Source organism: Cucurbita maxima, unplaced genomic scaffold (assembly GCF_002738345.1).
Source record: "Cucurbita maxima cultivar Rimu unplaced genomic scaffold, Cmax_1.0 Cma_Scf00018, whole genome shotgun sequence".
In the NCBI taxonomy this organism is placed as follows: domain Eukaryota; kingdom Viridiplantae; phylum Streptophyta; class Magnoliopsida; order Cucurbitales; family Cucurbitaceae; genus Cucurbita; species Cucurbita maxima.
In genome coordinates, this window is record NW_019272034.1 from 2,731,921 (window position 1) to 2,754,430 (window position 22,510).

The 22,510-nt window shown below is 36.8% G+C and overlaps 5 protein-coding genes across 6 annotated transcripts in view; 3 read left to right on the forward strand and 2 right to left on the reverse strand.

The window, feature by feature from the left end:
- Nucleotides 1-1,704: 1,704 nt before the first annotated feature.
- On the reverse strand, nucleotides 1,705-6,589 carry LOC111493394 (interactor of constitutive active ROPs 3-like). 2 transcript variants are annotated; one of them, XM_023143097.1, is made up of 4 exons: nucleotides 6,334-6,589; nucleotides 5,034-5,138; nucleotides 3,894-4,065; nucleotides 1,705-3,515 (listed from the first exon to the last, which is right to left on the reverse strand). In XM_023143097.1, exons 2-4 carry the CDS (start codon nucleotides 5,051-5,053, stop codon nucleotides 1,899-1,901), a joined length of 1,809 nt encoding a protein of 602 aa, XP_022998865.1. In that variant the 5' UTR covers nucleotides 5,054-5,138; nucleotides 6,334-6,589; the 3' UTR covers nucleotides 1,705-1,898. The 2 variants fall into 2 exon arrangements, with proteins under 2 accessions (XP_022998865.1, XP_022998866.1); XM_023143098.1 differs by lacking the exons at nucleotides 5,034-5,138; nucleotides 6,334-6,589 and adding an exon at nucleotides 4,597-4,782.
- Nucleotides 6,590-7,674: 1,085 nt separating this feature from the next.
- LOC111493409 (tetraspanin-3-like) lies at nucleotides 7,675-10,011 on the forward strand. The gene is made up of 3 exons (XM_023143117.1): nucleotides 7,675-8,203; nucleotides 9,513-9,893; nucleotides 9,926-10,011. Exons 1-2 carry the CDS (start codon nucleotides 7,691-7,693, stop codon nucleotides 9,855-9,857), a joined length of 858 nt encoding a protein of 285 aa, XP_022998885.1. The 5' UTR covers nucleotides 7,675-7,690; the 3' UTR covers nucleotides 9,858-9,893; nucleotides 9,926-10,011.
- A 676-nt stretch (nucleotides 10,012-10,687) lies between these two features.
- On the forward strand, nucleotides 10,688-12,743 carry LOC111493402 (pentatricopeptide repeat-containing protein At2g13600-like). Its single transcript, XM_023143109.1, has one exon. The coding sequence runs from the start codon at nucleotides 11,052-11,054 to the stop codon at nucleotides 12,576-12,578; it is 1,527 nt and encodes a 508-aa protein (XP_022998877.1). The 5' UTR covers nucleotides 10,688-11,051; the 3' UTR covers nucleotides 12,579-12,743.
- A 634-nt stretch (nucleotides 12,744-13,377) lies between these two features.
- Nucleotides 13,378-16,190, reverse strand: LOC111493415 (psbP domain-containing protein 6, chloroplastic). The gene is made up of 3 exons (XM_023143123.1): nucleotides 15,771-16,190; nucleotides 14,349-14,665; nucleotides 13,378-13,761 (listed from the first exon to the last, which is right to left on the reverse strand). The coding sequence occupies exons 1-3, from the start codon at nucleotides 16,063-16,065 to the stop codon at nucleotides 13,591-13,593; spliced, it is 783 nt and encodes a 260-aa protein (XP_022998891.1). The 5' UTR covers nucleotides 16,066-16,190; the 3' UTR covers nucleotides 13,378-13,590.
- A 299-nt stretch (nucleotides 16,191-16,489) lies between these two features.
- LOC111493383 (ubiquitin carboxyl-terminal hydrolase 5) overlaps nucleotides 16,490-22,510 on the forward strand; it is a 10,760-nt gene continuing 4,739 nt past the window's right edge. The window contains exons 1-6 of the mRNA XM_023143073.1: nucleotides 16,490-16,858; nucleotides 17,447-17,704; nucleotides 19,437-19,581; nucleotides 19,709-19,768; nucleotides 19,855-19,950; nucleotides 21,147-21,554. Coding sequence (XP_022998841.1) covers nucleotides 16,719-16,858; nucleotides 17,447-17,704; nucleotides 19,437-19,581; nucleotides 19,709-19,768; nucleotides 19,855-19,950; nucleotides 21,147-21,554 — 1,107 coding nt within the window. The 5' untranslated portion in view covers nucleotides 16,490-16,718. The remainder of the gene's footprint in view (nucleotides 16,859-17,446; nucleotides 17,705-19,436; nucleotides 19,582-19,708; nucleotides 19,769-19,854; nucleotides 19,951-21,146; nucleotides 21,555-22,510) is intronic.

Here is a 22,510-nt window from a genome sequence, read left to right on the forward strand (position 1 = left end):
TTTTTTTTTTTTTTTTTTTTTTTTTTTTTTTTTTTTTTTTTTTTTTTTTTTTTTTTTTTTTTTTGGGGACAGTCTTTTGTTTAATTTTATTTTTTTTAATATTTGGAATTGAAGTTTTGAAAAACGTTTATGAAAGGTGATGACTTGGATTAACTTAAAGTTAATAAAGAGAATTATGTCGTGATTTTCATGGAAAATAAGAGCGGAATTCAGTGCATGTTTAGCGTTCAACTTAAAAGTTTCAATGGATGTGAACAATAAAAAGATAATGATAAAAAATCAAAAGTAAAATGAATTTTTACATCAACGTTTTTCAATTTTCACCTGTACTTTCATTTCGATTGGATTCGACTTCAGAAGTCTTAGATAAGCGATGCAAGTTCAACCCATCATCTCGTTCTTGTTGCAATCTTCATAAATTCATTCATTTTAAGAATATCAATTTTTTTTTTTTTATAAAAATTTTAGGCGGATTGAATTGTGCAAAAACCTGCGTCGATTTTCTTTGGGTTAATATCAATTTTGTATTAATTTGGTGAAATAAAAAGTTTAATATAAAAAAGAATTAAATTATTTTTTTAGGTCAAAAGAAATAGAACAAAATTGCATTTTAGTTCCTCAAAATGCATCATTTTTTTTGTCTTAATTAGTATTGTTACATAAAAGAATTGATGTCTTAGCATCTACTTTATTCTTTGACATCACCATCAATAGGTGAGAGTAATAGGAAGAATTGACATTTTTTTAATACACGCACCCACGTCTCTATATATTATTGATATAATAATTTCGATGAATCTACTTAAGCTAGATTCGCACGATCTCAATTATGAAAGGAATGAATCTAGTTATAAAAACAAGTTTTGCAATAGTGTCATACCACACACATCTCGATTCTTTTTTTAATGTATCGAACAGCTGGGTTTTGTGTGAGTATACTTCATAGACGCACTTTCGAATCTTGTTTATAAGAATGAATCGGAGTTTCTAATGAATGTTTTGATATTACATCGAGTTGACTTCAAACTAGTCAATGTAGCTCAAGCTTACCAAAGTTGACTTTATTGATCATAGCTTACATCTTTGGTACAATGGACTTTGGTCAACGAGCTCGGACCGATTTTCGGTTGACTTTGTAGTCTCTACTCGGAAGGCATTGGATTTTTTAAAATTATATTATATTATATTATACATATACACACACATATATATATATATATATAATATATATATTATTGGGATTTAGAGTGAAGCATGAGCAGCAACTTCGGGATGGATTTTGCTTTGGTGTCTCTCTCAACAGACAAAATCCACGCAGGATTCGGGAGGGAGAATTTGTCAGAGGACAAAAATCAATATATTATTTTTTAGGTAATTAAAATATTATATAATAATTAATAATGAATATTACAATAATAAGTGCTTTTGATTAAAAAAAATAAATAAATTAAATAACTTAATCATGTTACAAGTGAAACAGTGGAATGTTGGGACACACCGGTGCCGAATCCTAATTTGAATTCTGCACACGAGTCATTACAAATAGTTTTAGAGCGTTAACTTTCGAACTGTAACATGATTACGTTTCGTTCAATCAAAAATCACTTTTGCTCCAAATTTACAAGTTGAATCACGAACAAATACTTAACTCAAAAACCTCTATCAAACTATTGGTTCGAGTAGAGCTAAAGTTAGTAGGCTAGATCGGTTCAAGATTGTGTTAAACTAAGCTCGAGCTAAATTGGCAGTCACTTTAAATTGTTGCCGAAATTTGAATAGGGTGGTGTTCTTGAGCTTCATATGATATCAAGATCAACAGTACAAGAGTTGCAAAACAAAATAAACTGCCCCACAAGCAGAGTTAGACATGCCAAGCCCTGGCCCTGGCCTTGACCCTTTCATTTGTGTTGTTTCTTCCACAGCACCCCTATCTTTTTTAGCACATTCCCATGTTTCTTTTTCAGCAAATCATCATCTATTTCAGCACAACTCCTGTTCATTTTTCCTGCAGCATCCGAGTTGTAGCTGCTGTCCAACGACGCCGATTGGTCCATGAACTTGCCATTGTTTCCAGCAGAGAGCATCGCGGCTGCAGCCTCTGCAGCCTTCCTCCATTGGTCTGACTGCACCCTCAACCGTCTCAACTCCGTTTCCATTTCGACATTTGCAGCCTGTGCAGCCTCCAACTGTTCGGACACTCGAGCCGCCCTCTTGTTACTTTTTTCTGTCTCCTCCATCATAACGCCAAGTCTTGTGAGAGCCTCTTGTTCGACAGTCGTTGCATTATCAACTTCTGTAGTCCCATCGCTTGCTTTCGCTCGAATCATTATCCTTTTGTTTATATCGAATTTTAGCGTATCGTTCTCGTCTAAAATGCTTCGGAATTGTCTATCCTTGTCAATGAGATTGGACTTCATCACTGCAAGATGATCCTTCAATTCCTTAATCTCTCTTTCAAGTTCATATTCTCTCTGGCTCGATAGATTCTTTTGAATTTTCGCGTGCAGCTGCTCGTTCTCCTCCGAGATAGCCTGCAATTCGGTCTCCTTATCCATCAAGTCGGCCTTTAACTCATCAATATCGACCTTTGATTTTTTCAGCTCCTGCTCTAGATTAGACTCCCTAGAATTCATGTTGGTTTTAATCTGCTCAACTTGTTCATAAGCTGTTCTTATCTTGACTGCATTCTGAATTTGTTCTTCATGGTATTTTGTCTCAGCCATTTCCAAGGCAGATTTCAGCTGTTCTATCTCTGATTTGAGACAACAATGTTCATCAATATGATCTCCCTTTTTCTCGTTTTCGACTGCTGGATTCGCAACGTCGGTTTTGAGTTTACTAACGAGTTCTTCTAACACGCTAATCCGTGCCTTTGATTCATCCAGCTCTGAAGCAATGGAATGGTATCCCTTCATTGCTTCCATACCGTCGTATCTAAGCTCCTCGACTCGTTTTTTGGCGTCTTCTAGTTGTGCTAGAGTTTCATTAGCAAGTAACCGAGCTTGAGCTTCGGATTCTCGACAACTTTCAAGCTCGTTTTTCATTCTTTCCACAACACAAAGAGCATCTGCAAGGTGAATTCTCAAGCTATCAAGTTCGTTATTTTCGGAGTCCGTAAGTTTGATCTTTTTTGTTTTGGATTGAGCTACCATCTCAAGGTGGATCTTCTGCTGATGAATCTCATTCACTGCAGTAGCCAACGCAGCGTAGTCGAGTTTCTGCTGTTCTTGAATCGTCTCAAGCTCGGATTGCCAAGCTCGATCTCGTTCGAGTGATATCTCTTGTAGTTCTATGACATGAGCTTCGTTGGAAGTAGATAGCTCAAGTACTTGTTCTTGTGACTCTTGAAGCTTTAAGGCCATGGCTTCTAGTTGATTCTTGGCCTCCTCGGCCTCTTGCTTGACTTCCTTCTTGCATGATTCAGATAAACATAACTGGTCCTTCACTTTGGTTAGATTCTCTTGCAGCTGAGAAACCTGAGATTCCAACTCGGAAATCTTGCTTGGACGTTTTTTCTGAAGTAGCAACGAGAAATAAAGTTAAAAAAATATTTCGTTCCCCTCTCCAACTGATGTGGGATCTCACAATCCACCTCTCTTTGGAGCCCAGCGTCTTTATTGACACACCATCCCTTCGAAACTCAGTGTCCTCATTGGTACACCACCCAAGCCCACCCCTAACAGATATTGTCTTATTTCGGACTTCCCCTCAAGGTTTTTAAAATACGTCAGTTAGAAGAGGTGTCCACACCGTTATAAACAATGTTTTGTTTCCCTCTCCAACTGACGTGGGAGCGATTATGATTTCTTATAAGAATCCAACTTCTATCAAGATTAATGGAGGTGCATGAAGCTCAACTTTGAACAAGAACCAAGAGGTACAAGTAATATTACCTCGCTTGCAGGGCTTCTAGGCGACTTTCGATCGACGACTTTCGGGCTTCGTTCTTTAATGGTTCGATTGTTTGTTCGGGTTGAGGAAGCAGAATCACATTCCGGAGAAGCGGGACGAAGTTTCCGAGCAACTCGTGGAGAAACCTTTTGAGGTGGTTCTGAGAAGGAATTCCTGTTGAGGAAATAAATTGTTTGATTGCCTATGATTTGCATGGTCTACAAACTCATAAAAGACTGTTGGATCAAATAAATGCCTAACAAGTAAGAATGTACAGATGATGTTATAAGATGAATAAAACACTAAATAACAGAACAAGAAGAATATTAATGACCAAACAAAACAAAAGGTTTGGAACCCGACAATCACTGTAGTACCCAAGCCCAAGCCTACTGCTAGTCGACATTGTCTTTTTTGTGCTTTCCCTTTTAGGCTTTCCCTCAAGATTTTAAAATGCGTATGTTACGGAGAGGTTTCCACACCCTTATAAAGAATGTTTCGTTCCCCACTCCAACCGATGTGGGATCTCAAAATCCACCCCCCTTCGACGCCCAACGTCTTTGTTAGCATTCGTTCCCCTCTCCAATTGACAGAGAGGCCTATGATAGATTGATCGACGTCCGAAGAACGCTCGACCGAAGGAATGAGTTACAAGGTGAATTGTCAGCCCCAACGTTAGAGGAACAAGCATTTCCAGAGACTAACCCACTTCACATCCCTTGCTTGATCAACTTCTCGACCGAAGGAATGAGTCACAAGGTGAAATTGTCAGCCCCAACGTTAGAGGAACAAACATTTTCAGGAACTAGCCCACTTTACATCCCTTGCATGATCAACGTCCGAAGAACGCTCAACCAAAGGAATGAGTCAAAAGGTGAATTGCCAGCCCCATTTTCGGGAACTAGCCCGCTTCACATCTCTTGTAGGGCTTCAAAGTTGATTGAAAGTAGCTAACATATACCAAATTCAATTTCAAGCAAGGCATAATACACTCCTTTCAAGTAAGAGAAAACTAATAGAAGTGAAGAGTTGTAATTGTAAGGGGAAGAACCGCCAAGGAACATGCATTACCTACATTCATATGAACTACTTCAATAATGGAGTCAAAAAAGCGAGTTGATGAAGGATTTGTTGAAACTTACCTTGATTTTGGGGTCTGCATCGCTACCCTTTTGAAAAGTAAGTGAGTTAAAGCTTAGCCTATACTATCCTCCTTCAATGCTTCCTGACCCACCAACCCTGCAACTCTGCAATAAAAAAAACCACAACAATGAACGGGTAGGAATCCAATGGGAGTGACCTTAAGGAAATAAATGCAGATCATGAACAGCTTGTGGTCCTTATCATCACATTTCAACCCAGAATGGGAAAAGAAATGAAACCATTAATTGCCACTTACCTTGTAATCAATGCGTATATTCATACATTTCAAACTAAAATTAAATGGAAAAAGTGTTCAAATCTGTAGTAAACAACTTATATGGTAATCTTTTCGAGGATTCGAACTTACCCGCCACGAAAGGAATAGGTTCAATCTATGACCGTTACCTACTTAACTAAGATTTAATATCCAACGAGTTTTCTTATCAGCTAAACGGAGCTGAGCCAAAACAACTGTCCTGTGAGATTAGTCGAGGTGTATCGTACCTTTGTTGCCTGTGCTAGGATGGTTTGGACGCAAGAGAGTTTTGCACTGTTTCTATCTCTAATTTGGGGATTTATGTGTAACAGCTCAAGCTCACTACTACGAGCAGATATTGTCCTCTCTGGATTTTTTCTTTTGGGCTTTCCCTCAAGGTTTTAAAACGCGTTTATTAGAGAAAAGTTTCTATAAAAAATGTTTTCTCCTCTGTAACAAAAGGTTTGAGAAAAATTGGAGTTAATTCAAGCTGTTCCTCCAGTTTGGCCGTGACATTAGGGCGGTAGGTACGCATTGTCTACTGTTTGGTTTTGACATTTAACACAAACAAGCCGACAAGAAACATCAAGGATTTTCAAAATAATCATAAAGGCTGTTAACTTTTTAATTACATCTATTAACTTTTTAATTACATCTAATGCTAAGAAATCATGATAAACCCAACTCAATGTTCCTAATAAGTCTCCAAAAAACCAACGAATTTCATGGTTTTGGGAAAGTGGCGCTTTCTCCCAGAGCTTCATTCAACATGCTCTGTAAACAATTTTCCCAGGAAACAAACAGAAACAGCTGAAAACTCAAAGGGTCAAAGCAAAAGCCTGAGATCCACATACTCACGAGCTCCAAAGAAGCAAATCACTTCACAGAAACCCAGATGAACAAAGCCATATTCGTTAAAAAACGAAAAGAACTCATGAATGAGGTTGTGTTGAACTCTGTTTAGGTACAGAAAGAGGCAAAAAAACAAAATGGAAATGGATAAGAACAGTGGAACACAGAAACATTAAACCCAGAAGGCATACCTGGAAAGGGTGGTGGTGTTGGTGTTTGTTGAATGTTGTCAGGCAGTGATGGGTGGATAAAGGAGAGCAGAAGAGCAGAGGTTGCTCTGGTTCGCCCGGATTTCGATGTCTTATTTCTTCTTTCTATCCTTTGTTCTTAACGCTTGGTTGTGTGGACTAGCACTATAGCGGCTTGTCGTTTCCGCCCAATAAATTCCAACTTCCACTCTTCCACTATGATGCTGGTCAGCTCAAAATCAGTTCCTTTCGCCTTCAAAAGCAACTGAGACTCAACATAAACAGATGTTTATAGTAGGGGTTACATGCCACCGACAATCTGACGACCAACCCAACCTAAAGAGTTGGATTGGGTTGGTAGCCTTTCCAATGTACTTGATCCGGTTTCAAGTTCATGAGATAAAACTTATAAAATATATTAAGAAGTTACCTGAATGATGAATTTACGTAAACCCCTTAATTTAAAGATTTTGTTGCAATATTATTATATCATAATTTATTTATATATATATATATATAACAAAAATAAAAAATATTATAATTAAAATAACTACTAGATCGAACTCTAAACTATTAAATATATATATATATATTTAAACTAATCAATTTTATTTATTTTTTTAAATTTTATAATCTATCCTTATATCTTTATTACTTTAATCAATTGTAAAAAAATTTCGATATTTTAATTGTGATAATGTTAAACTATGTTAATATGTTACCATTTTCGCTCGTTGTTCTTGATTCCTCAATTTGTTTGTTTTTTTTTTTGTCGATATTTTAGTTGTCTAGTTTTATGACAATGTTAAACTATGCTAATATGATACAATCTTCGTTGGTTGTTCGTCCTTCCTCAGTTTGCCTCATTTGTTATTTTCTTTGCCTTAATTTGTTTGTTGGTTATTTTTTTGAGTAAATAATTATAGATTGATTTCTGTTTGTTTGTAAACTTTTAATTATCTTTTATACTCAGTAATTATAAATATGGATAAATAAAATATTTTTTAATAAATATATTTTTTTAATTATCTTTTATATAATTATAAATATGGATAATAAAGGTTGGTAACGAATATAATTAACTTTTAAATTTGGTAAAAAAAAAAAAAATCTCTCGACCCAACCTAACCCGAATGATTTTTGGTTAATTAGCCTAAGTGTACTGGAACAAAAGTTGGAATATGGGCCAAACGTTAAGAACGAGATGCAAACCCTGAGGAAATGAATGGCCCATTAACTCAAGTAGGGCCATCAAACAGCCCAATTACAGCTTAAACATTGGGCCCCCGACTATGAATACGGGTGGTTCTATAAGAAAGAAGAAGCAATAGGGAGAGGCATATTCATTTTCTCGTCCACCATGAGAGCCAGCAATCACTTGATCGGCCTTCTCAACTTCCTAACCTTCCTCCTCTCCCTCCCCATCATCGGCGGCGGCATCTGGCTCAGCAGCCGCGCCAACACCACCGACTGCCTCAAGTTCCTCCAGTGGCCTCTAATCGGCATCGGCGTCACCGTCATGATCGTCTCCCTCGCCGGCTTCGGCGGCGCCTGCTACCGCAACACCTTCCTAATGTGGTTCTACCTCTTCGTCATGTTCTTCGTCATCGGCGCCCTCGTCGGATTCATCATCTTCGCCTACGCCGTCACCGAGCGGGGCTCCGGCCGCCCCCTCCCCAACCGCGCCTACTTCGATTACTATCTCCAGGACTATTCTGGGTGGCTCAGGGACCGGGTCGCCGATGACTCCTACTGGGCTAAGATTAGCTCCTGTGTTAGAGACTCCGGATCATGCCGGAAAATTGTCAGAACCGTCAGCGGTGTGCCGGAGACCGTTGATATGTTTTACCATAGACATCTCACTCCCGTCGAGGTACGTACATGTGGATTTTTTTTAAAATAATTATTTTCATTTTTAAATATTTTAGAATATAATTTATTTATTTATTAATTCATATTTTAGATAATCAAACTGATTATATTTAATAATTTTGTTTAATGTACGTAATTTAAGGATAGTTTTGTTGCATGTGGAGTGTTATTATTAGTGATGGGCCGAAAGTCCCGGCCCACTAAGATCCCCCGGGCCCACCTTTTTTTTTATTAGTGATGGGTTAGATTGGTTACCCAAATTTATTTATAATTTTTTTAAAAAAAAATTGGCTTATTAATTATTTTTATTATTTGTTTTCCATCACTCTCAAAAATAATTTTTAATTAATTTTTCAAAATTTATATTTAAATTTAAGGGTAGATTTGAAAATAAATAAATAAATAAATAAATGTTTTATGAATTAATATTTTTTTTACAATTTTTTTTAATAAATCACACAAACTAATCCAACCCAAAAAAAAAATGTTTGAATTGGGTTCATTATTTAACAAAGTTTGTACGGGTTGAAAAAATTGACAGTCTGAATAATTAGGTTAGATCTAAAAAAATGCATCATTTCACACCAAATAATAGATAATGTAGAATATTTTAAACCATCTCGAGGGGTGGGAGAGAGTAGAAAAAGAATAATATAAAAGTATCCTAAAACTTTATTATATTCCTCTCTGTAGTGCAAAAAAGTGCCTTTTTTTTTTTCTTATGAATATTCTTATTTTTTCTTTTGTTTTGTGCATGCATATTCATATGGTCGATTGTAGCTAGAAAACGATCTTTTAGGACAAATGAAATTAGAACCTTATCCATTCTAGAAAAAGAAACGTGGACCAAATTTTAGAATTGTTGTATCGAACCTATTCGCTTAAAACGTATCAAGATTGTTAGATCCTGATAATCATGTTCTTAAGACTTTAAGATGTTCTAATTAATGTTTTAGATTTTGAATGATATACTTTTAGTCTCTATTAGTAGATGATAGGCATGATCGTGACTATCCCATAATCTTTTAGATTATAAAAATAGAATGCCTTCCTTGTTGAGCTACAAACGAAGAGTTGATAGTCAATGCAATATGGAGTTCTTCCAACAATTACAAATACGACTAACATCGACTCGAGTCATGGATTGTTAGGTACTGACACGAAGTGTTTGAAAGACATCTATAGCGATACAAATAGAACCAGAGCCAACGACACAACGAATAAACTCATGAACATACACAACGATATAAACTAGTTTATGTTATGGTTTGATGATATCATTCATTAACTTGGTTGCTATATGTGTGAAGTCTGGTTGCTGCAAGCCACCCACAGTTTGCGGATATGTATATGTGAACGAGACAGCGTGGGATGTGGGAGGAGGGGTGGTGGGCGGCGAGCCTGACTGTGGAAGGTGGAGCAATGACCAAGACCAACTTTGCTATGCTTGTGACTCTTGCAAGGCTGGGGTTCTAGCCAATCTCAAGAAGAGCTGGAGAAAGGTCTCGGTCGTCAACATCATCGTTTTGATTGTTCTTGTCGTCTCTTACGTTATTGGCTATGCAGCTTTTCGAAACAATCGTCGCATCGACAATGATGAACCTGCCAGCACTGCTCGCATGACCAAATCAAAACCGGGTTGGTTTAACGTTTGATGAAGGATTTGTAAGACACAATAAAATGCGTGTATTCGGGCAACGACTAATGTGCTTTGTGATAGGGGTGAATTTTCTTTTAATTTGATGTGTGTACTAATTTAAAGAAAAATAATAGCATTAGAATATCACAACAATTTATGATTAGTTTTCAGACGCGTAACTCGAAAAACATTGACATTTCTTTATGACAATGAAAAAAAATCATTAATAGTTACAAATAGTACTAGAGTTAAACACTCTTCGGTGTGCTAGTGAGGATGTCAGGCCTCCAAAGGAGTGGATTGTGAGATTATAAACGTAACACTCCTTACAGGAGTGTGAAAACTTCTTTCTTACATACGATGACGATGACAATATCTTTTTTAGCGGTGGGCTCGAACTATTACAATTGAAACGTGAATATATTTGTTCTTCGTTCTTGTAGTTGCTTTGAATCTACATGACGGATCTTCAGCTTACCGTCGTTATAAATAAAAATGTAATTATTATTATTATTATTATGTATAATGATGGAATTAAAGGGTCATTATCTAAATTAATTATTATCATATACAATAAAAATCGTCGAGGAGTATTTTTAGAAAATACAATATTTTCCGTAGTATTTCTTTAATTACTTTTTATAAAAATAATTTGATTAAACTAGAGATGAAATTAAAAAACCAAATTATATTTAAAACACTATTTATTATTTTTTTTAAAGAAAAAAATGAAGAAAATAAACCCTCATCGCCGACGTTGGAAACCCTCATCGCCGTTACAGTGGAGAAGAATCAGTAGAAAGTGATATTGAGAGACCTAATTACTCGCTTTCATCGGAAAACCTAATTACTCGAAGCCCCCGACTGCACCGTTCTTCGGCGGAGGAAAATTCCAGTCGGGAAGCATTTCTCCGAGTACGAATGATCAACTGATGTTGAGTTTTCCATTAACTTTTTGATATGGTTCGACTTTGTTTCGGCCGCGATCGGCAATTTCTCTTTCTTTGGTCTGTTTATAATTTCCGGCGAGCTGAAATCCAGGGAATTCCAGGTAACCATTGGATTTCAAATGTTACGAGCATCTTGCTATGATACTATCACTTTCGTCTTCACAAGAATCTCAGCGAAAGGGATGTCGGAATGTTACCGATTAGGAAAGGAAATTTGGCAACCTTGTTATTGCCTCTGAAGCATTGGGTTACTTTGCAGAATGTGCAGCTTGGGAGCGAAATTGACCAAGTATTCTCTTTGCTCTGCTCTTAATTCTTGTGCTAAAACAATTAATTTGTTTTTGGGTCTGCAAATTCATGCGCAGATTGTCAAAATAGGATTTGAAGATAACTTATATTTGAACAGTGGACTGGTTAATTTATACTCCAAGTGTAATGCCATTGTGGATGCAAAAAGGATCTTCGTTCATATGAAGACTCATGACCAAGTTTCTTGGACCTCTATAATATCTGGGCTTTCCCAAAATGGGGCTGGGAGGGAAGCCATCTTGATGTTTAAGAATATGTTGGTAACTCAGGATAGACCCAACTGTTTTACTTATGCCACTGTTATTAGTTCATGCCCAAGTCTGAAGGATGAACTTCCGAATCATCTTACAACTTTGTTTCATGCTCATGTTATCAAACTTGGTTTTATTTTTTTTAGCAGTTTTGTAATTAGCTCCGCTATTGATTGTTACTCAAAACTAGGAAGAATAGAAGAAGCTGCCCTGCTCTTTTATGAGGCAAATGTGAAGGACAATGTCATATTTAATTCTATGATATCAGGGTTTTCTCAAAACTTGTATGGGGAAGAGGCATTAAAACTGTTTGTAGAGATGAGAGCTAGTAATTTGAGCTCAACTGATCATACATTAACTAGTGTTTTAAATGCTTGTGGAAGTCTAACAGTACTTGAACAAGGAAGACAAGTGCATTCTCTAGTTACAAAAATGGGATCAGAGAATAATGTGTTTGTGGTCTGTTCTTTGTTAGATATGTACTCGAAATGTGGCAGCGTTGATGATGCATTTATCATATTCAATCAGACGGTTGAGAAGAACAGTGTGCTTTCGACTTCGATGATAATGGCTTTTGCTCAATGTGGTAGAGGCTCAGATGCCTTAAAGCTCTTTGAGAGTTTGTTGACTGAAGAAGGTTTCTTGCCTGATCATGTCTGTTTTACTGCAGTTTTAACTGCCTGCAACCATGCAGGATTACTAAATGAGGCAGTTGAATATTTCAATAAAATGGGCAGTGAATACAGATTAGATCCTCAAATTGATCATTATGCTTGTTTGATAGATCTCTATGCCAGAAATGGGCATGTAGAAAAAGCTAAGGAGTTGATGGAGAAAATTCCTTATGAGTCTAATTACGTAATGTGGTGTTCCCTTTTAGGCGCTTGCAAAGTTCATGTAGAGGTCGAGCTCGGGAGGGAGGTAGCATATCGACTCATCGAGATGGATCCAAGTAATGCTGCACCCTATGTAACTCTTGCTCATATCTATGCTAGAGCTGGTTTATGGACACAGTTGGCTGATATTAGAAAACAGATGCAACAAAAAAGGGTAAGGAAAAGTGCAGGGTGGAGCTGGATTGAGATAGATAAGAAAGCGCATGTCTTCTCAGTTGGTGATGCTACTCATCCTAAATCCTGTGAGATTTATTCAAAACTTAACCAACTGGACTTGGATATGAGAGGAGATGAACATGCATCAAAAGCACTTGAATTCCTTGAGTTTTAATGGCAATGATGGAATGGAGTTCTTGTTTGAAGTTCTGATAGACTAGTTGGAAATGAGAATCTTGTTTTAAGATGAGAGATGAACCATCGTATTTGTTTAGTAGTGGAATTATTTTAGTAAGATGTATATGATAAATGAATGACTCAATCCATTTTTAGTTGAACTCGTTCTTCGATTTTATTGAAGGAATAGTATCTTAGGAACATGTTTAGTAATGAACAAAACTTGACCCAAGCCAGAAGAATTTCTTAGTTTTTGATAAGAGTGTGAAAGGATGACGTGAGATCTCACCTCGATTGGAGAGGAGAACGAAGCATTTTTTATAAGGGTATGGAAACTTCTCCCTAGTATATACGTTTAAAAATCTCGAGGGAAAGTCCGAAAGAGAAAGCCCAAAGAGGACAATATTTGCTAGTGGTGGGCTTGAGTCGTTACAAATGATATCAGAGCCAGACTCCAGGCGTTAACCCTAAAAGGGGTGGACACGAGGCGGTATGCCACGAAGGACGCTGGGCCCAAAAGAGTGGATTGGGGGGTCTCACATCGATTGGATAAGGGAACAAGTGCCAGCGAGGACGTTGAGCCCGGGTGAATTGTGAGATCTGATTGGAGAGGAGAACAAAACATTATTTATAAGGGCGTAAAAACCTCTATCTAGCAGACGCGTTTTAAAAACTTTGAGATGAAGTCCGAAAGGTTACCTTCAAGTTAAACATATACAATAGCCCACTCTTTCACTGGAAAGCTCCAAATTCAATTTTGTAAAATGCATAAAATCTCTATTCAATGATCTCAGCAATGATTCAATAAAAACATCCATTATCAACATCAGATAATACCAGCCAAGATTCAGAACATACCAGTCCAATAAAAAGAATACCCATTAAATAATGTTAAAGAATTCTCTGCCAACAAGAACATTGAAGAACTCAAAGAACATTCTTCACTATATGTGAAGATAGAAGCATATATTATCGAATATAATCTCTCATTTGCATTTTGTGCTGGGGGATTACAGCTGAAAAGAATCAAGCATGGTTCTCAAAACTTTCTCAGATGCCTGCCACTGTTTATCATTGGCGCTGGCCACAAATAACACAACCGTGCTTCCTTTCGCCGTTGCCTTAGCTAGATTGTGTGTACCCGTCAGAGCATAAGGAGTCTCGAGTGTGTATTTGTAATACTGCATCAACGAGATAAAAGAAGGTTATAATAAGTATTCACCATCACAGTTTCGTGCTGCTAAGAGTAAATTAACTATCTTCCCTATGTAATGTTACAAGTTAGGGGATGGAAGGCAAATACAAGCTTCAGAGCTGCTATAGCCTAAGTGGAACCCTAGCTAGATAGTACAAATCAACTTGACTTACACTCTTATAAGAAATGTTTTGTTCTCCTCTCTAATCGATGTGGAATCTACAATTCATCCCCTTTGGGGTCTAACATCCTCGCTAGCACACCATCTAGTGTCTGGCTCTGACATCATTTGTAACAGCCCAAGCCCGTTGCTAGTAAATATTATCCGCTTTGCTAGGAAGAGGTTTCCACACCCTTATAAAGAATGCTTCGTTTCGCTCTCCATGGATGATATAAATTAACTCCATGACCCATATGGTTATGAAAAGCCATGTTAAAGAAAAAAACATCAATTTGAGCTAGACTTTTAAGACATTATTTTGATTAAAGAGTAGAATGGAGGCTAGGCAAAGACATAGCATTATTGTACTTTGAGGGAAAAGAAAAATAATGTACAAGACACGAGGATTATACCGTCTGATCACCAAGTTTCTCGACTGATGATTCGAGGAGCTCTTCAGGGTCGTATGTATTTCCAGTGACAAAAGGGCCAAGAGAAGCAATTACCTTCTCAGGGCTACCTATGTCTTCAATTGTAGCATTAGGCTTATTAGTCAAACGTATCAAAGGGGAAGCCACAACCTGGATTTTCCCTTGCTTGTCATCTTCAAATTTCACCTCTACCCAAGGTTCTGCACACTTGGGTTGACAGTAATTACCAGATAAAATGTTTGCTACACGCGTTTGTTTCCAAGTTGGGGGCAGAATGAACTGGTATGGCTGCACATTTCCTGCAAATAACTAAATCTCAAGTACCATTAGCCTATAAATCATTTCACAACTTAGTAGAGTGTGACAAGAAAGACAAGTACCATTACCTATAAATCATTTCACAACTTAGTAGAGTGTGACAAGAAAGACAAGTATAACCAATAATATACTTTGTGCATCCGTCCTAGATAGCATATGTTTTTTTTTTCCTCTTTGAGTTCAACAAAATGTGGGAGTTGGCTGAGAGAATTTGAACTTCCAAATCTTCGATCGAGTGAGCTATATTTTGACAAACTAGGGATCCTCATGTCCAATTTTGATTGCATGAACTTGTACAATTGAATTCAAGACATCAATGCAAGCAGCTCACAGCCAGATAATTGGCATCTTTAGTTCACACCCAGCCTGATCTCCAGAAGATGCAAAAAGTACTGAAACTGAAACTAATAATAATGTATGCGATTCCCTAAACTACGAACTGTATATAATAGTGTGATATTGTCCATTTTGAGCATAAGCCTTCATGGCTTTGTTTTTGGTTCCCTTAAAAAGTATTGCACCAATAGATATGTAATTAGCCGATGTGGGATTCCCTCCCAAACAATCCTCAACAATCCTCCCCTCGAACAATCATAGAGTCTCTCCTGAGGCCTATGGAGCCCTTAAACAATCCTCCCTTAATTGAGGCTCGACTCTTTTCTTCAGAGCCCTCGAACAAAGAACACCCTTTGCTCGACACTTGAGTCACTTTTTTACTACATTTTCGAGGCTCACAATTTCTTTATACGACATTTGAAGATTCTACTCTACTGACATGACTAAGTTAAGGGTATGACTTTGATACCATGTTTGGAATTGTGACTCTCCATGGTGGAACGATATTGTCCACTTTGAGCATAAACTCTAATGACTTTGTTTTTTTGTTTCTCCAAAAAGTCTCATCCCAATCCCAATCTCAATAGAGATGTATTCCTTGCTTATAAATTCATGATCATCTCCTTAATTAGCTAATTAGCCGATGTGGGACTCCCTCCCACCGTCATTTTGTATGGTTATGTAATTCTAATGGGACGATAAACAATCTACCATAGAGAACAAAAGAAATGGAGAAATAAGTAACAATACCTGCACGAAGAGCCGGGGTGTCCCTGGGGGAAGCTTTGAAGAACACAAAAGAAGGGTCTGACTGTGAAGGAGGGAGGTACGAACCAACTTCGATCTCTTTCGACTCAGAAGGAATTGGATAAACCGATTCGAAAAGAGGAAGCGAAAGAGGAAGCAGAGTGAGGCCTTTCAAAATCTCCCTTCGATGCCCGAATTGGGAACCCCGTTGACAGAAAATCGCCGGGTAAATAGGTTTCCGGCAGCTTGCGGTCGGGAGTGATGGTGAAATCGCAATTGCAGATGCTACTGACGCCATTTCAGATAGTGCAGAGGGCGAAGAAGACTGAGACTGGTGAATGATGATGGCGAACAGAGCTGAGTCTATCGTCCACGTCCCACCGCACCTTATCCTTTCTTTGTACGTTCATGGATGCAACTAAAAAAAACCAAAATTTCAATCTAATTTTTAAAATTATTATAAAAATTAAAAATATTTAAAGTTTATTATTTAATATTCTAATTAATTATAAACTAATTATTAATATAACATGTATATTGAATGAATATAATTAATCTACCAAAAATTAAATTTATTCGACTAAAAAAATTTTCAAATCCAATCCACGGAAGCAATTTATATTTCAACTCTTTCATCCCAAAGGTTAAAATCGTAATTTAGGTTATGTCATGAACCCGGCTTAAAAAGAAAACTTATGGACCCGGTCTGAGTTAAGATTTGATTCGTCGTTGCTCCTTCTCTGCTCAGAAGTCAGACTGGTTCGTCATCGGACGAGGGTTTGGGTAACCAGCAGGAGACGGGTTGAATTGTGGAGCCATATTCTTTGAAAATGAAAGAAAATTAGTTTAGCTCATCTGTTTGGTTACTGAGGAATATCAGCAAAAATCCAGCTCTTCCTTGAAATCGAAGCATTTTTTTTTTTCCCGATCTTAGGGGAAGGGGACGGGAAGATGGCTGAAGTCTCCATGTGTAGCAGTAGTGGCAGCACGGAGCTCACTCCAGAGGAAGAGAGGATTATGATCAGGGACATTGCTTTGGCTGCTGAAGCTAATACTAAAGAGGGTGATGTCTTCTATTTAATCACTCAAAGGTTCTTCCTCCTACACTTCTCTTAAATCCATAGATATTATGTCATAGGTTCTTGCTAGATTTCCTTCGTTTTTCTTATAAATTTTTTGCACAATTTGTGTTAGAAACGTTTCTTATCGACCCTTACTCTGTTGTCGTTGTTCTCCTCCCCCCCCTTTTGGGTTCTCCCTGCTTTTATTCATATTTGCTACCTCCAGTATGTATATATATTACTATCTGGGGGACTAATGTGATATTTTTTATCGCCTCTAGTGAAATTGTAACCATTTATGAAGAATTTCATTGTGTTGCCTTCTAGGCCCAAGCTTTGTTCTTTTTCCATTGGGGAATTGAATGTCATAGGCTTGCTGTTTAGTTTAAGAGGAAACAGTTTTGGTCTTTGTGATATGGTGGGAGTAAGCTGGGGCAATAAAAGAACAGTGAAATGTCTTGTTTTGGTTCAAGAAAATCATACTATGGTTTTTGATAAACATGCTTGTGTGCAATGTCCTTAAGAGTCGGCATATTCATGAACATTCAGGTATAAGATTCTGCCTCTCAACCAGGTAGCTGATAGACATTTTCTGATGATTGTATATTATGGCGACAGATGGTGGCAACACTGGATTGAATATGTCAACCAAGACCAACCGGTTGGTGGTGCAAATGATGGATCCTCCTTTGCAGAAATTTACGATTCATTTGGTTCAAGCATGTTAAAAAGACCAGCTATTATTGATAACTCTGACCTAATTTACGATGCTGGATCGGAGGACTCTGGTATGGGCATTGAAATTCACGATACTCTTTTGGAAGGTCGTGATTATGTTCTGCTTCCGCAAGAAGTGTGGAACCAACTATACTTGTGGTGAGTCATTAGGAAAAAAGATTCTGGCCATTGAAAAGTAGATTTTTATAATAGTAAATGAAATAACTACTAGTCAAAGCAATGTGTCCATTCTAACAAACTAAGCTCTTAAACCTGGTCTTTCAGCTACAGCATAGAATATCGCTTGTGGTTGATCAGTTCAGAAAAGGTTTTCGGTCATAGAAGCATCGATTTCCTTTGTTTTGTTTTGTTTTTATTTCTTTAGCTTTGCTGAAGCCCTCAGCATGGATGGAGTAATTACTATAAAGTTGGGGACTGGGACTGGACTCTAATTCGAGGCTGTAAACTGTACAAGATCCCAAAAATAATCTAGAGAAGTTTTCTTATAGGAGAAAACTCTTGAGTTTGTCTCTTTCTAATTCGCCAAAGGATGGCCCTTGATAGGTTAATCCATAGCACTAATTTGAGAAAACTCTTAAGCTCCTTTTTCGGTTGTAAATGATTGAACATCATAGCTGGATTTTGCTGAGAACTTCAAATTTTGCTGGGCAAGTGTTCTGTGCATAGGTGGCCAGGTTCCAGACTCATAAAATAGTTGAAAGATATCTTGAAGACTTGGGAGTTAAAAAATAGCGGGAAAGGCCAAGAAGAAGACACATGGAAAAAAGTAAAATTACTCAACTTAGAGGAAGAAGAGAGTTTTATCTATGGTGGAAAGGGAGAAAAAGGGGTTGCTGAAACAGAAGTTCCTGGAGGTTTGTTATAGAGAAAAAATTATTTAGAAAATGAGTAAAATTTCTTGGTTAAAAGAGGGTATAAAATGAAATTATCTTTTTATAGAATGTTGGCAGCAAGGATAATTGTTGTCATTTCACTGTTGGCTGAGAATGTTGAAGGTTGGTGGAAGATTTAAAGGTAGAAGAGGAAACAGTGAGTTTCTTCAGAAAAATCGTACTCCATAGATATTGTGGAGAGGTTTGTTCTGGAAGGAATAAATTGACAGCCTATTTTCCGAGACCGCGCCTTTTTCTTACCTTAGTATTCTCTTGGGAGGCAATCGAAGGAAAAAAAGTTTTGGGGAGGCTTTCATGTATAATTTGTTAAGAGATTGAATGAATGGAAATATTTAACTCTTGTTGGTAGCATTAGAAGATTGTATCGTAAGTTTTTGAGGTGGAATATTGTTTTGATATTTGATATCAAAGAACATGTTAAACAATATGATAATTATTAATCAAGCGAGGGGAAATTTTTTATTCAAGACGGAAGACACCCGAGAAGGATTTAGAAAGGTGGATCACCTCAGGCCAATTTTACATGATATAGATACAATTTTTTATTAACTTTTTTTCTTATAAGAAAATAACCTACTGTTGAGATTCTCTGATATTGTCTCTTTTATGGTTGGAAATCCTACTTCACTGTATCACGAGAGGTATTTTAAACTTTTTCACTCTATCTTTTAGTCAATAATGTGATGTAAGTTTACTTGGTGGAATATTGTTTCGATATTTGATATCAAACATGTTAAACAGTACGATAATTATTAATCAAATGAGGGGGAAAAATCTATTTGTTAGACTAAATATACATCAAGAAAGGTGGATCCCCTGAGGCCAATTTTACATGATATGGATATTATTTTTTATTAACTTTTTTTTCTTTTAAGAAAATAACTAACTGTTGAGATTCTTTAATCTTGTCTTCTTTTATGGTTGGAAATCCACATGAATCATTTTATAAGTTAGTCAAAGCTTTTGGTTGGCTTTAGGTACGGCGGTGGTCCAACATTGGCACGGAAGGTAATTAGTGCAGGTCTTTCTCAAACTGAATTGGCCGTTGAAGTATATCCCTTACGCCTTCAATTATTAGAGGTGCCAAAGGGTGACCGCTCCACAATGAGAATAAGCAAGAAGGTATTATGAGAACTTGTCATGGTATACCACTTTCCTAAGTACCTACCCTTGTTTCAGTTCTATCGAGACCTGTGCTTCATTTTTTTTATCGGTTGGTTTTATTTAAAATTTCATATTTATTTGGCAGGAGACAATTGGTGAGCTTCACAGACGAGCTTGTGAAATTTTTGATCTTAACTTGGAACAAGTAAAGTCATATGCCCTTACAATATCCGGAGTTCAGTTTTTTAACGGTTGTTTCATTTAAATCCAACTATTCACTACTTCAACTAGGTATGCATTTGGGATTACTATGGCCACCGAAAACATGCTTTGATGAATGACATGGATAAAACTCTTGATGATGCAAACCTTCAGATGGATCAGGATGTAAGTCTATCCACCACAACTACTTTTTTTGGAAAATAAATTTTCTTTTCATTAAATTTTGATCGTGACAATGATATTTTTAATGCACACTATAATAGAAATTTATACATATATTTGTTTCAAAATAAATGACCCATGTTTACTTTATATTACAAGCTTAAAATAATACCAAAATATAAAGTAATTTTATTTGAAATTAAATTGTACGTCTTCATAATATTCTTGGCTCCTTACAAATTTTCCATGGGAATCCGTATTCCCATTCCCATCCATGACCTTTCTCAATGAGGAGTATTTTTTTGGAGGATGGGGATTGTTTTTGGGGGCTGATTGGATCCCCCTCTTTGTCCTTACTTAGTTCTGAATTTTCATCCATACATTAGTCAAAATATTGATTAAGCCCAGTAAATTATGGGAAGTCAATTTGTTGAAGAGTACAGGATAAGTTTGTATGGAACATTGGAAATGTGAGATAAATTATGATTTCGAGTATTTAGGGTCCCTCTACGGTGGAAATACAAATGGGTTAGATTTCTAGGAGTGGAGAAAGAACATGAGAGAAGGAAAAAAAGTTTGTACGAATGGTTGGAATGATGGGATGCCGAGAGGATATCTTGGCATGTAACTTCCTTCAGTCTTCCTATCTGTTTCTTCTAGTCCAAACATTTATATGTGATTGCTAGCATTTGAAATAAGTGGCCTGGCTCATTCTGGTTATAGAAACATTGGAGGATGTAGACTGAGTTGTGAATTCAAATTATTATTCTGATGCTTATTGACTGTGGGTATTGGAATCTGGGTTGCAAAGATTGATCATTCAATTTATTTTTTTATCATCCCAGAGGTTATCGGAAGTTCATAATCTTGTCTTTTCGTAGTGTCTTGTTTATGTGGAGTTACCCGATTGGACCCTGTGGCCATTTCAACTTTCAGCTGGCAAGACTATTATTTCTGTATTTCCATGAATGTTACTTGTGACATCCTGAAAATGTGATGATCACATGATACGTTTTGAACATACATTTGACTAATCTTTAACAACCACAAATTGCTTGCAAGATTTATTAGATTTTGTGGAATCTCTTGTACATTTGAATATCTTACAAGCATTTATTGCCTACTGAAACCCCTTTTTTCTTAAATTTAGTTTTTCAATCAGAACCTTCTGAAACCTTTTCACTCTTTATTTTGGTTAGATCCTGGTGGAGATTATAAACCATGGAAATAATAACGCGTCAGATGGATGTGCCAGTTACGTTCAGGACAATGGAACAGCAGATAAGGAAGCTACTTCCATTTCTTTAGAGCCGTCTAAGTCAAACTTAAACGTTGCTGGAGGTATGTCTAACAAAGGAATGTCTAAAACAGAAGCAGTGCAGAGCCAGAACCTGACTTCGTCTATCAGAGAGTTGGATAATGCATCTGGGCATACTGGTGTTAGTACGAGGGGATCTTCTTGTGGTTTAACAGGCTTGTTGAATCTTGGTAATACTTGTTTCATGAATAGTGCGATTCAATGTCTTGTTCACACACCTGAGTTTGCCAGATATTTTCGTGAGGATTATCATCAGGAGATTAACTGGCAGAATCCTTTGGGCATGGTTGTAAGTTTTATGTGCATTTCAGATTCGTGAAACCTAGACTTACTTTGTTAATGAATCTGTCTTGATTACAATAGTTTTAAGCTTGCGAAGTTTAAATTCACTAATCACTATTCAGTTGTGTGATTCTTTTTCGGTACATTTCAAAAATAAAATTCCTGGAGTCGTAGCTTTGAGTTTCCAACTCCTTCCCTTCTTACTTTGTTCATATGCTATAAATATAAGACTATTTACGAATTCCTATAAAAAGTAAAATCTTATCTTATCTTATCTTACGAAGTTCCTCACGAGCAATGGAAAAGCAGCTATGGTTTCTTGCAGTGTTTAGAGGTACCTAGCATAGGATGTCTCACCCTGCAAGGTGAGGCATTTTTGCTAAGGACATCAGAGGGTGTGGAAACTCCTATCTAGAAAAATAAGAAAAGGAGCGCAAATGTTTTGTGGGTTCTGGGTTGTTGTGCATGAATTGTTCGTGTATCAAGAAGCACTGAAGGACATGGCCATGATATGGCAGATTTGGTGGCAAATTATTTTCTAAAAATTAGGACATTGTCTTGGCTATGATACATTCATTAAAAATGCATATAATTGAATATTTTTGTACACTTGATGAATTAAAGATTTGTTCTAATTGTGGTCTGTTTGTTGGCCCCGTTGATTCCTTTTCAATTTTTCTGTCTTTGTTTTTTCTAGAATGTGGTGATATGTGCCATAATATTTTCGTTTTACTTTTAGGTAATAACGAGTGCTAGGGATTCTAGTTCATGATTGGAAATGATTTCACTGTGCTTTTTGGTAAAAGAGTTTCCATGCTCTGATGCTTTTACTAATTGCTTTAGAAGTTATATCTTTGAAATTTAGAAGCAGTCGTTTTACATTCATATGTTCTCGTGGATTTTTTTTTTTTTTTTTTTTTTTTTTTTTTTTTTTTTTTTTTTTTTTTTTTTTTTTTTTTTTTT

Bases quoted from the DNA above. Each gene is read 5' to 3' on its own strand.
- LOC111493402 (XM_023143109.1), top strand. From the start codon at position 11,052: ATGTGCAGCTTGGGAGCGAAATTGACCAAGTATTCTCTTTGCTCTGCT.
- LOC111493394 (XM_023143097.1), bottom strand. From the start codon at position 5,053: ATGCAGACCCCAAAATCAAG. The intron at 4,066-5,033 runs GTAAGTTTCAAC...TTTCCTCAACAG, and splicing joins ATGCAGACCCCAAAATCAAG to GAATTCCTTCTCAGAACCAC. The intron at 3,516-3,893 runs GTAATATTACTT...TTGCTACTTCAG, and splicing joins CTAGAAGCCCTGCAAGCGAG to AAAAAACGTCCAAGCAAGAT.
- LOC111493415 (XM_023143123.1), bottom strand. From the start codon at position 16,065: ATGGCGTCAGTAGCATCTGCAATTGCGATTTCACCATCACTCCCGACC. The intron at 14,666-15,770 runs GTATTGTTACTT...AGTTATTTGCAG, and splicing joins CACCCCGGCTCTTCGTGCAG to GAAATGTGCAGCCATACCAG. The intron at 13,762-14,348 runs GTATAATCCTCG...TCGTTGATGCAG, and splicing joins AGAAACTTGGTGATCAGACG to TATTACAAATACACACTCGA.
- LOC111493409 (XM_023143117.1), top strand. From the start codon at position 7,691: ATGAGAGCCAGCAATCACTTGATCGGCCTTCTCAACTTCCTAACCTTC. The intron at 8,204-9,512 runs GTACGTACATGT...ATATGTGTGAAG, and splicing joins GACATCTCACTCCCGTCGAG to TCTGGTTGCTGCAAGCCACC.